General features: G+C 46.6%; 1 protein-coding gene across 1 annotated transcript in view; it reads right to left on the bottom strand.

The window, feature by feature from the left end:
* The window catches only part of ltk (leukocyte receptor tyrosine kinase), a 54,380-nt gene continuing 41,998 nt past the window's right edge, over positions 1 to 12,382 (bottom strand). The window contains 11 exon segments of the mRNA XM_007889542.2: positions 1 to 1,168; positions 2,101 to 2,191; positions 3,446 to 3,580; positions 4,406 to 4,507; positions 5,884 to 5,976; positions 7,251 to 7,348; positions 9,218 to 9,347; positions 10,544 to 10,608; positions 11,411 to 11,501; positions 11,745 to 11,856; positions 11,859 to 11,930. Coding sequence (XP_007887733.2) covers positions 389 to 1,168; positions 2,101 to 2,191; positions 3,446 to 3,580; positions 4,406 to 4,507; positions 5,884 to 5,976; positions 7,251 to 7,348; positions 9,218 to 9,347; positions 10,544 to 10,608; positions 11,411 to 11,501; positions 11,745 to 11,856; positions 11,859 to 11,930 — 1,769 coding nt within the window. The 3' untranslated portion in view covers positions 1 to 388.

Raw genomic sequence — 12,382 nt, 5'->3', positions numbered from 1 at the left:
GTGAAAGGCATTGTACAAATGTAATTTGTTGTTGTTGTCTCCAATCCCTTCAGGGGACACAGACTGTGACCATCTGACTACTTGAGATCGGTTTGCAGCCCTGTCTAAGTGGCTGGAAACTGGCCCCCAGCTTTGTGCGGACACAACGAACCTTCAACCTACGTGACTGTTTCCATATCATCACCTCATGTCTATCAGCATGCAATAGACATTCAACCCCCATGGAACTTGGCCCAAGCTCCTCCAAGCCCACTGACACTTTCTGAGTGACAGCATTTGACAAACCAGGCCGTTGCCAGGCAAATGGGAATGTTATTGTTTTAAATTAAGACTGAACCTGAATGTCCCATGCAAAGTGTGGAGCCTGAGTTCCTCGGTGAGTTGCCTTTTATACAGGGGTGATGCTGAGGTCCTCAGACAGTGAGAGGCCTGAATCGCGATCCCTGGCTGGTTTCTCTGGGTTGCAGAGAAAGTGCATCACCTTATTGAGAGGTAACGTCTTCTCCCGGGAGCCGTCTTTGTCGGCAGAGCCCGGCAACACCTGCACCCCATCATCATAGGCGTAGTTCACGTTGCCGCAAGGGAACGTCTGGGGCTTCCCTGCGGGGCCCCCCCTGCTGATCTCCGAGGGGGAGTAGTGGTTGCCTGGAGACCGAGACTCTCGGGAGCTTGGGGACGAGCTGCTGGTACAATCTAACCCCGAGTCCTCCCGCTCGGGGGTGGCTGGTGGCTTTTCATCTGCCTCTCCCAAGGCTCCAGACCTGCTGAAGTTCTCAGGCACCCAAGAACCGTACGTGTGGTTCCACAAGGTCTTGGGCTTGTTGGTCAGCCGCTGGGCTGGTTGAGACTTGGGCTCGCTGAGTGGCTGGTGGCCGGGGTCTGGGTACAGCCATTGTCCGGCCATGAGAACTGCTGAATGGGCTGGGTGTAGGGTGCTGCTCTCCATCGGGCTGCTGAGGCTGTCTCTGACTGGCAGCTCCTGCGGACGGTGGACCTTCTGATTAGGGTACAGGCGGTCAGAGATCTGAGACAGTTGAGGTGTCAGGTTTGAGCTGACCAGCAGGGGCGCCATTCCGTTGGAGTTCTCAGGGCGCATCATTATACTTCCTTCATCTTCTGAGGTGGGTCCGTATTCAACAGGGAGGGACGTGTTAATGATGTCTGGATCCTGGGACACAGACACACAGATATTGGACAGTGATCACACTAGACATTCCCCATTGTCAACTAAAATACTTCTACATCACTCTCTCTCTCTTTCCCCCTCTCTGGAGATCTTCCAATCCGTCCTTCAAAATGAGCTACCTGCTTCTGCCTTGAATTCCCTGCTGCCTCCACCTCTGTGATTGACCATCCTTCATATTCACCATTCCCAGTCACAGTGCTCTGAGATGCTATTTTGTGTGAAGGCTCTGTATAAGTAGTGGAGTCCTGTATCTTATTGGTGAGCACACTCATCTTGCAAGCGAGAGGACCCGGGGTTCAATTCCCAGGTGGCGCAAAACATTAGCTGATATTCCTTACTCGCCTCTGTTTACCGAGCAGTAAGTAGGAACCTGGTTGTTCGTCGATTAGCGGATTGCTCTCTGAGGGAATAATCCCTTAAAAAAAAATGGCACTCAATCTATGACTGTTTCTGGGACACTGCTGTTTGCAGTTGGCTGCTGCGTTTCACCCACAAAATACAATCAATCCACTTTACAATATATTCTTGTAAAGCTCTTTGAGACATCTCAACGACGTGATAAGGCGTTATATCAAGGATTATTATTATTAAGTACAGGCTGTTGTCTGTTTGCCTTCCCTCTCCTGAACTGACCCTGTGTTTTTTTTTACATTATCGGGCTTCAGTTTATCAACACATTTTACAATCGTGAATATTTCAATAAGATCCACCAAATTGTCTCTTAAGTATGAACATTCCCAGCTGCTGTAGCCTCTCCTCTTAACCCAACCGTACTGTTTAACCATGACACCATCAAGCATATTGTTAAATAAGGCCTATCAATCAGTGTCTACACGGGCTTGCTCCCAGCAGTGCCACAGGGCGCTGCGATTTCTCCAGTCTTGCACGCTCGCTGTTTCAAACACACACAGTACCTGTGTACAATAATTGACTCTTTCTAAAACTGTGCCGAAATCCGGCCGATGTTCAGGCCTGTGTTGCCAGCACTGGGTCATGATCCGGTATCTGGGGAAAGACATGAAGATGATTTAATCATGAGATCGGTTGGGATGAAGAAACCCCTTCGGTTCTTTTGATCTCATCGTTCCAGAACGCCCACCGTCTCCCCATCGCAGTGTCAAGCTGCCTTTTTGAATGAGTCCAGTGTTCTAGCCTCAACCACCTTTTGTCCCTATTCATTTGAGATGTATAACAGTAAAGGCTGAGTACAAACCAATAACCAGCACGGACTTTCATCCACAAACTATTAGCTCCGTCCAACCCAACACAATCCGACTCAACACAATCCAACCCAAACCAACCCAATTCAACACAACCCGACCCAACCCAAAACGATCCAACACAACTCAACCTGACCCGACTGGACACAACCTGATCCAACGCAACCCAATGCAACCTGATCCATCGCAACCAAACTCAACGCAACCCAACGCAACCCAACCCAACCCAACGCAGCCCAAAGTAACCCAACGTAACCCAACCCAACGCAGCCCAACGTAACGCAGCCCAACGCACCAACCCAACGCAGCCCAACCCAACGCAGCCCAACCCAACGCAGCCCAACCCAACGCAGCTCAACGTAATCCAACTCAACGCAACCCAACCCAATGCAACCCAACCACGTTACAGCGTCACTTCACAACAGACTATTTAATGAGAATGCTAAATATAGTTACCCTATTAAACACTATTCAGTTCCACCACTAAACACTACAACGTTGCATTATTAATGCACTATACAGGTACATTATTAACACAGTATGTAGCAACATTGTTTAGTAACACTCATTATTAAACACCCCCAATAAGATTCTTCAGTGAAAAGCACTGTAGGAATGATATGATAGTTTCTCTAAGAGTTAATGGCTCACTGTTTAGTGGTATTATTCTCTGCCAGCAACAGTGATGTTATGACTGGCTCCCAGTAAGACCTCAACACTGAACACGGCCTGATTGCCAGCCAGGGAAACCAACTGAAGGTGCAACCTGTGTATGGATGCTGAACCAGCAAGAGCCTCACACTGAGCAGTGTGGCTCAGTGTCTAGACTCTTACAGTAACAGCTCCCATGTGAGAACCCTCACATCTGACCTCAGCTTTCCTCTTTGGAAAACAGAGTAGAAAGAGGGTCTTGATTCTTTGCAGTGATGCTAACAACAACAACAACAACAACAACAACCACAAATTACATTTATATTTTGCCTTTCACGTCGGGAAGATGCTAAGATTCCTGGAATAACCGTCTCTGAGCAATACTCACACAGGCCCTGGGCAGTTCTTGGGAGGATCCATCCGTCTGCCGCTGGTTACAAACTCTAAGACTTCCTGGTTACTTTTGCAGGGGTATGGCATGTATCCCAGAGACAAAATCTCCCACAGCAACACGCCAAAGGACCTGTGATAAATGGTGATGAAAATTAGCATGGATTTGGCATGTCATGTGTCGGTCTGCCTCAGTTGGCAGCACTCTCGCCTCTGAGAATTAGGAGTTCAAGCTCAACTTCAGGACTTTGAACTCAACCAGTCTAGGCGGTGGTGGGGGGGGGGGGCGCAGTGGATTTCCATGGAAGGATTTCCACAGGATGTCCAAGAAAGCTCCGATCACGCAGACATCTTGGTCTGAACATCTTCTGACAGGGCATAAGGAGTTGACTGTCCAATTGAAGGAGAAATGCAACAGGTGATTCCTTGGTTGCACAATCACAACAATGAGGGGGTGGGGGGGGGGTTCTAGTTTGCAGGGTTTCTTAATGGGATTCTTCACCAAGGAATCCCGCTCCAAGTCTGGCTGACCCACAGGAACCCGGCTGGTGATCCAATCAGAGTGGGCCTCCTGCCGATCAGTGTTAATAATAATTAATCAGTTAATTAATTGTTAATTAATCCTTGCATTTGATGTAGAGCCTTATCATGTCTTCGAGACATTTGAAAACGCTTCACAAAATGTACTGTAAAGTAAATGGACTGTATATTTTGTGGGCAAAACGCAGCTGCCAATTGCGCACAGCAGTGTCCCACAAACAGTCGTGGATTATTATTTTTTTTTGAAGGAATTATTACCCCCAGAAAAGTGATCCGCAAATCGACTAACAACCAGGTTCCTACTTACTGCTAGGTAAACAGAGGTGAGTAGAATACTTCATAACGGATCTAGTTAAGAGATTCCGCAGATTAGACCTCCTGCGTCTAAGTGCCTTCGAGAGACAAATACTTTAATTACCATGTGTCTGTCTTCGATGTGAAGATTCCTTCGAGGAAAGCTTCAGGAGGCATCCACTTGACTGGGAGCATGGCCCGGCCACCCTTCCTGTAGTAGCTGGCCCTGATTACACAGACAGGAGGAGTTACATAGACAGCCATATTAAGGAGAATATCAGTGAGCATAGGGGGTCCAGTAATTCAAAGGTCAATTATTCAAACAAGGAAGGAATCCTTCCCAAATCCTTCCCAGTTTCTTCTATTTACAAATGGTTCTTGCCAATAATGACAACAATGACAACAACGATCCTTCCATTTGATATAGCACTTTTAATAATAATGGTTATCCTTGCATTTGATATAGCGCCTTATCACGTTGTTCAGACGCCTCAAAACGCTTCACAGAATATATTGTAAAGTGGATTGACCTTGTATTGTGTGGGTGAAACCTGGCAGCCATTTGCACACAGCAAATGTGCAAATGGCTGCAAGGTTTCACCCACACCGTCCCCACCACAAACAGTTGTGGATCGAGTGGCCAATGAGAGATTTTTGAGGGATTATTATCCCCGGAAAGTGAGCTGCCAATCAACTAACAACTGGGTTCCTATTTAACGCTAGTTTTTCACATTGGAAGGGCGTCATAAAGCGGAGTAACTGTGTATTTTTGTAGATGAACACTGCAGCCAATTTGCGCACAGCAATGTCCCACAAACAGCCAGCGCTATTAATCCGCTTTACAAAAATTCCACCTCGTTTTAGTCTGTGAATCTGTTTAGTCTTAAAATGTAAGACGATGAAGAATAGTGCTTTGCTCTAGAATTCGTGTTTGGGTCGTCTCTCGGAGGTTGAAAACAAGTTAAGTGTCAATTAACCCCGGTAATCCTCACAATTAGTCCGGTAGACAAGTCTTAAATCACTGGGATTTGAACACACAGTCTCGGCTGAACGCCCCAATGCATCGCTGGGGGTGTGCTGCATGGTTGGAGGTGCCGTTCTTCAGATGAGACACTAAACTGAGGTCTCATCTGTGCCTGACCAGGTGGCTGTTAAAGATCCCATGGCGTTACACTTTACACTTTGAGACCCTTTGATGACATGGTTAAGGCTCTGCATTAAATGCAAGTATTTATTTTTATTAACTCCATGTGTGGGGCTGCAATTCATTACTAATGGCACTATCCAAAAAGAGGAGTTTCTCCTGATGTCCTGGCCGACAGTCGGCCAAATAAATTTAGACACTTGTGTGCTGCTGTGTGCAAACTGGCTGCGTATAAAATACAGTACAGTATATCTTGTGAAGCACTTTGAAACGTCTCAAGGGATAAGGCACGGTGTAAAATGCAAGGATTATTAAATCCAGGTGTGGATTACTGACGATTGGCATTGAGAACTTGGATAGGGACGTTTTGAGATGCAAAGCCAACTAGCAATGTACAACATAAGGAAATGCCTGCACTATGAGTTCAGATGGTACTATGAAAAGGTTTTATTACACACCTATAAATGTCTCGAGCCATTCCAAAGTCACCAATTTTGGCTGCACGACTGGCTCCAGTGCAAGCTAGTAAACAGTTTCGTGCTGCGATGTCCCTGCAAAGAGGAGACATGGAGGCATTAAAAAAAAGGCATTGGGAACATTCTGACCCCATGTATTCCCGATAGGCAGCGCAGTGCACTAAGTTCCAGGGCTCTCTTCACAAAAGCAAGCCCATCCTTACATGTGTTAATAATCTAACCTACTATTTCAAGGTGAAATGCAACAACATTTTAAAGGCAGAAATTTGATCCCTAGCCTCAAAACGTCCTGGCTCAGTTAACAGTAACAACAACTCGGACTTAATTAGCGCTTTTCACTCGGGGCAGCGTTAGCGTCTCGGAGTGCTTAACAATGGGGGAGCCCGACACCGAGCTGGGGTGGAGAGGGAGGAGTAAAGGAGGCAGGAGGTAGCTCTCTCTCGTTGCTGAGCGAGAAGCTTGTGGATTCAAGTTGCAGGTTGGGATTCAGAGTCTAAGCTGACGCTGCAGTGCCGTGCTGGGGGAGCACTGCATCATCAGAGGTGCCGGCTTTTGGATGAACAAGAGCGACGTACTGCGCAGGGGGTGAGGCAGGGGAAAAGGAGAATATAATGCGGGGAGACTAGAGAAAGAGAGACTGTTCCCTATTGTAAGGGGAGACTGGCACAGTAAAGTACGATACACCAAACCCCTGGCTGACCGGATGAATGAGAGGAGAGATCCAGTCTAGTGAGCTGGAATTTCCAGCTAAGTGAAATTACAATGATCGGATTTGCTGGGATTTGAATCCTGTGAGCAAAAGATAGCGAATAAGCTGTATTTTGCTAGCGGGATTCGAACTCAGTCAAAGTGGATTTCCAGGGGAGCTTAAGCTGAGGTTTACTGCATTAGAAAACCACAGAGCCACAGAAATTTATCTCAGAGAAAGTGGCCATTTGGTCTATCGTATTTTGCCTGGCCCTTTGAAAGAGCAATCCTTTCAGTCCCATTTACCTACCTTTTCCCCAGAACCTTATAACTAGATATCTATCTAGTTCCTTCTTGAAAGCTAATATGCATCCTGTCTTGATCTCACTGCCAGTATGAGGAGTTTAAGAGAGACCAGGAGCAGTACCAAGCAGACGCCTTGGGAAGTCCTCCTGACGTGAAAGGCGCTTTATAAATGGAATCTTGTTGTTGTTGTTGTAAACCTGACTGATTTTAACCTCCCTAATCCTGGGTAGACAGAGCCAAATTAGCCTCCCCTGGCTCCAGTTGAGCCGAGCAACACATCAACGACACAGTGCAGGTATTAGGCTCAACACTTCATTCCAGAAATGAAATTCCCTTTGCTGATATGCATGTCTAACCTGTGAATAAAGTGATTGTCTTCCAGGTATTTGCATCCACAAGCTATATCCTTGGCCATGCTCAGGAGATCCAGCATCGTCAACGTAGATATTTGTGTCTGAAACAGAGACAAGCAAAGCATGTTATGGGTGAGATAGATGGCATTTCTTTAAAGTTCTGAATACAATAGCATTAACAGCACAGCTGACAATTTCAGGTCAGTCTAGATTAACACCAGTATCACATGAGGGAAGTAACTACGAAATGGACAAAAAGGTCTTTGGAATGCGAAGATATGTACAGCACGCATAGTATTACCACAAACCCACTCGAGAGGGCACAAGTGCAAAACATGTCAACAACAACAACAACTTGAATTTATATAGCAGCCTTCATGTGGGTCAGGGTCTCGGCGTGTTTAACAGTGCCAAGCTGGGGGGAGGGAGGAGGTGACCTTACGCATGATCGAAGAAGGTGTTCAGGTGTGACCTAAAAGAGGGGATGGAGGGGGAAACGCGGAGAGATTGAGGGAGAGAGTTCCAAAGCTTCGGGCCATGGTGGCTGAAAGCACGGCCGCTGATGGTGGCGCAGAGGGGACGAGGGACGAGAAGGTCAGCCGAGCAGAGGCAATGGTAGAAGGTAAACTATGTGGACCATGGTCTTTTTTCGTCTAGCAATTCCTATGTTCCTAGTAACACAGGATATAAGAGAACAGACTGTTTCCGATGTTGGATGTGTTGCCTGTAGAATGATGGGGATTAAATAATCTGCTTCAGTCGCTCAGAGCTGGGCAGCAATGTCATGAGCTTTATTTTCCAGGAGATTTTCTTATGGCTGGAGCATTGGATTGGGTAATGTCTATGTGCATTTGTGTCAGTCTGGCCAAGTGGTAGCACTGTCATTTCTGAAGGTTCCCCAAATAATTGGCACTCACTCCATGGCTGTTTGTGGGACATTGCCGTGCGCAAACTGGTTGCCTTGTTTTGCCCACAAAATACACAGTCAATCCACTATAAAGTATATTCTGTGAAGCGTTTTCTGCTCTTCAGCCGTGCCTTCAGCTCTCCTCTCGACTCTCTACCCACTCCTCGCTCCCTCCCTTCCTCCTGACCATTTCCCCTCTGCTGGGGGCCTGACCCAACTGTCCAGCGCCTTGGGACGTCCTCCCGACGTGAAAGGCACTCTATAAATGCAATCTTGTTGTTGTTGTTGTTTTGAGATGTCTCAATGATATGATAAGGCCCCATATCAAATGCAAGGATTATTATTATAATAACAAGACATGAAGGTCTGTGTGGCTTTTCCTTATTCATTAAAACCTACGTTTTCAACTGTGCTTTTGGCAACCTTCTCCTCCCCTCAGCTCGGGCTCCCTTGTGTGAAGTGCTTTGGGATGTCCTCCTGATACGTGGAAAGTCGGTGTATAAAAATAAATTGTGAGAAACTCAACCAGGTTTGAGAGTTACTCGGTTTTCTTAGTGCTTCACAACACCCAGAATTGACGTTGAATTCACTCTTAACTTTGAGGCCATCTTTCTGCACTTCTTGTAAAAGAAGCAGCTGTATCGAGCTCTCCCTCTCCCTATCCTCACTGTGTCAGCGAGCCAGCGTGGGGCAAGCATAGGTGCAAAAAACAGGCAGCGATCCGGCCAAGGGAAAAACAACAGGGTGTGAAGTAGAGACGTCATGTTAGTTTCACTGACACTACAATGTACCTCGTGTTGTAAGGTTGGCCCAGCACTCAGTCTAGATGGGTTGTAGCAGGTACATTGTGCTGCATGTGTGATATTATGTTTGGAGGCAGGTAGTGTGTAATTATAGCTTAACTGTGTCAACCCGTCTTTGTGTAACCAAGCACCCTCTGTGACTCAGCTGGAAGGACACTGCTCTGTATTATCACAAAGTCCTTGCATTTGATACAGCGCCTTTCACGTCAGGAGGACGTCTCAGAGCCCTTCATAGGATCAACTGTGATTGGATTCCTTACAGCTTTTGGCCTGTTCTCTCTGAGAAAGGTCTTCATGTCTCCTCCAGTCATGAGCTCGAGGAGGATGAACCTGGGCAGGGCTTGCAGGCTCACTCCGATACATCGCACAATATTCTGGTGGTTAAACTTACTGCAAAGGAAGCAAAGAGACACATAGAGACACATACAACAACAACTTACATTTATATAGCGCCCTTCATACCGGTCGCCATCTCAGAGCGCTTATGGAACACGTTCTAAAGACCACCGGTTCCTAACTTGCAGGACCAACTGTCTTCGATTTAAGATCATCAGAATAGAGATAGAGTACAAAAGCAAGTAAGTTCTGCTATCCCTTTATAAGTCACTGGTTAGACCTCAGCTGGAGTATTGGTGGAAGGCGAACTATAATAATAATATTCTTGCATTTGATATAGCACCTTATCATGTCTTCTAGATGTCTCAAAGAGCTTCACAGAATACACTGTAAAGTGAATTACCTGTATGTTTTGTGGGCGAAACGTGGCAACCAATTGCGCACAGTAGTATCCCACAAACAGTCGTGGATTGAGTATTATTATCATTTTTTTGAAGGGATTATTAGCACCGGAAAAGCGATCTGCCAATTGACTAAAAACCGTGTTCCATCGGTGGCCGGGCTTTCAGCCTCTCTGCCCCCAGACTCTGGAACTCCATTCTACAGTCCCTTCACCTCGCCTCCTTCCTTGCCTCCTTCAAGGTCGGTCTCAAGCCGCTTCTCTTCGACCGTACCTTTGGTCTCCCTCCCACCTCTCTGTCTTCCCTAACCCCTACACCACCCCTCCCCCATGCTCAGGCCCCGACACCTAACTGTTCAGCGCTTTGGGACGTCCTCCCGACGTGAAAGGCGCTCTATAAGTGTACTTTCGTTGTTGTTGTTGTTACTGATAGGTAAACAGAGGCATGTAGAGTAAGGAAACTTGCTGAAGCTTTCATCTCACCAGAGAATCAAACCCAAGTGCTCTCGTTTGCGAGGCGAGCAAACTAAGCTACAGGACTCCACAGATGGCTCGGAACAAGGGAAAATTCTTAAATTTAGTCTGTTTTTTGCTGCTGGCAAAACAGCTTCTGAGTTAAGGCAGAACTGAAGAGATTTTCTGCGCTGAAGAGTTCTGTTCTCTACCGCTCATAGCCCCAAACCCACTGCTCATGGCATCACTTAATCATTAACATCAAAAACCAGATGGACCTTGGTCCTTTATCGACTAGCGATTCCTACGTTCGTTCCTAAGCCTGAATACAGAGTGAAGGCTTTCTGGCTTGCGTAGACTCTGGAGGGAATAAAGAACCCGAGTGTTGGAGCTTTACCTTATAATCAGAGCCTCCATCAGGAAATCCATTTCATCTTGCTCTGAGCAAATCTCTGGGAGAGTCTGAAAGAGGAAGATGCATTAATTATTTTATTACATGGAATGTTCAATTTGAAGATTGACCTAAACTGGCTCAGAGAGCTCCATAACTCAGTCAGCTGGGCTCAGAGGAACAGGAGTAGGCAATTCAGCCGCTCGAGCCTGTTCTGCCATGCTAAATCATGCCTGATCTGTATGTACACATCCATTTACATGCCTTTGCTCCATATCCCTCGATACCCTTATCGAACAAATATCTATCCAGTTCAGTCTTGAAAATTTCAATTGATACAGCACCCAGTCTTTTGGGGGAGAGAGTTCCTGGTTTCCACTAGTCGGTAGCACTCTCAGCTTTGGAAGCTTGTGAGTTCAAGGCACATGACTATGACCTATGACTGCTAGTACAATATTGTAAAGTGGAGTGACTATATTTTGTGGGTGAACAATGCAGCCAATTTGGCACAGCAATGTTCCACAACAGACATGACGTGAATGATCATTTTATCTGGAGGATTTGTTGGCCAGGACACAGGGAGAAACTCCTTTCTCTTTTCGAATAGTGCCATTGGGATCTTTAACGTCCACCTGAACAGGCAGACGGGACCTTGGTTTAATGACTCATCCGAAGTACGGCATCTCCAACAACGCAACACTCTGCCAGGACTGCACTGGAGTGTCATTCTGGAGTGTAAGCTCCATTCCCTATGTGAGGCTTGAACCCGCTTTTTTTCTGACTCAGAGGCCAGAGTGCTACCAACTGAGCCAGGCAGGCACTAAGCCAGGCATCAAGGGAAGAAGTGACCTGAATATGAAGTCATTCACTAACCTTTATTGCAACCTGCAGAGGGACAGATTCACCCCCGATTCCCACAACGTGACCCTCGTATACTTCCCCGAAAGCCCCGTGACCAAGTGCCCTGGAGAACAGAACCAATGCTTGGTTAGTGGTGGAGCCCAATCCAAAAAGTCAGAGAAAACATAACAATATGCAGCATTAGGACGAGCATCAGGACGGCTGTCACTGGGGTCTAAGTCACAGAGAGTCCCAACAACAGGGATAAGTCAGATTCCTTGTCAAACTCACTCTGTCCAGCTTGACTTTGCGAACACCCTGTACAATCTGTGACTTACACTGCATGACTAGAGCAAACAGCACGTACCGCAGTAAGGAGATGTGTTTCCTGGGCACCTCCTTGAGCTCGTTGAGGGAGGCCATCTTGCCAGCGAAGCAGTAGTTTGGGTTATAGTCGGTCATGATGGTGGAAGTCCTGATTTGCTCAGCTTGTACTCTGGGCTCTGGAGCTTTGCCCTGACTGCCTGGAGCTGGTTGTTCTTACGATAATAAACTGCAGAGGGCGGAATAAAGAATAATAATAATCCTTATCACGTCGTTAAGACGCCTCAAAGCGCTTCAAAGAATATACTGTAAACTGGATTGACCATGTATTTTGTGGGTGAAACGTGTGGCAGCCAATTGCGCACAGCAGTTTCCCAGCCAATGAGTGAGTGGCCAAATTTCACTTTACAATATATGCCGTGAAGCGCTTTGAGACGTGATAAGGCCCTATATCAAATTCAAGGATTATTTATTATTATTACATTATATTTTCATCATCCCTAGTCTTCTTCCCTCAGAGGCCACATCGCCCCAAGCCTCCAGTCACAGCGGCTCTTATCTTCCCCGACTGATCCCCACCAGATACATTGGACTCGAACTCATAGTAAATGGATGTGTGTGCTGAAGTTTCTGTGATTTTACACAGTGTCTGTACAAGTCCTCCATGGTCTTTCTCCTCCC

Source organism: Callorhinchus milii, unplaced genomic scaffold (assembly GCF_018977255.1).
Source record: "Callorhinchus milii isolate IMCB2004 unplaced genomic scaffold, IMCB_Cmil_1.0 Scaffold9, whole genome shotgun sequence".
Classification (NCBI taxonomy): Eukaryota; Metazoa; Chordata; class Chondrichthyes; order Chimaeriformes; family Callorhinchidae; genus Callorhinchus; species Callorhinchus milii.
The sequence above is the reverse complement of the archived record's forward strand: the minus strand, read 5'-3'. Positions and strand labels throughout refer to the sequence as shown.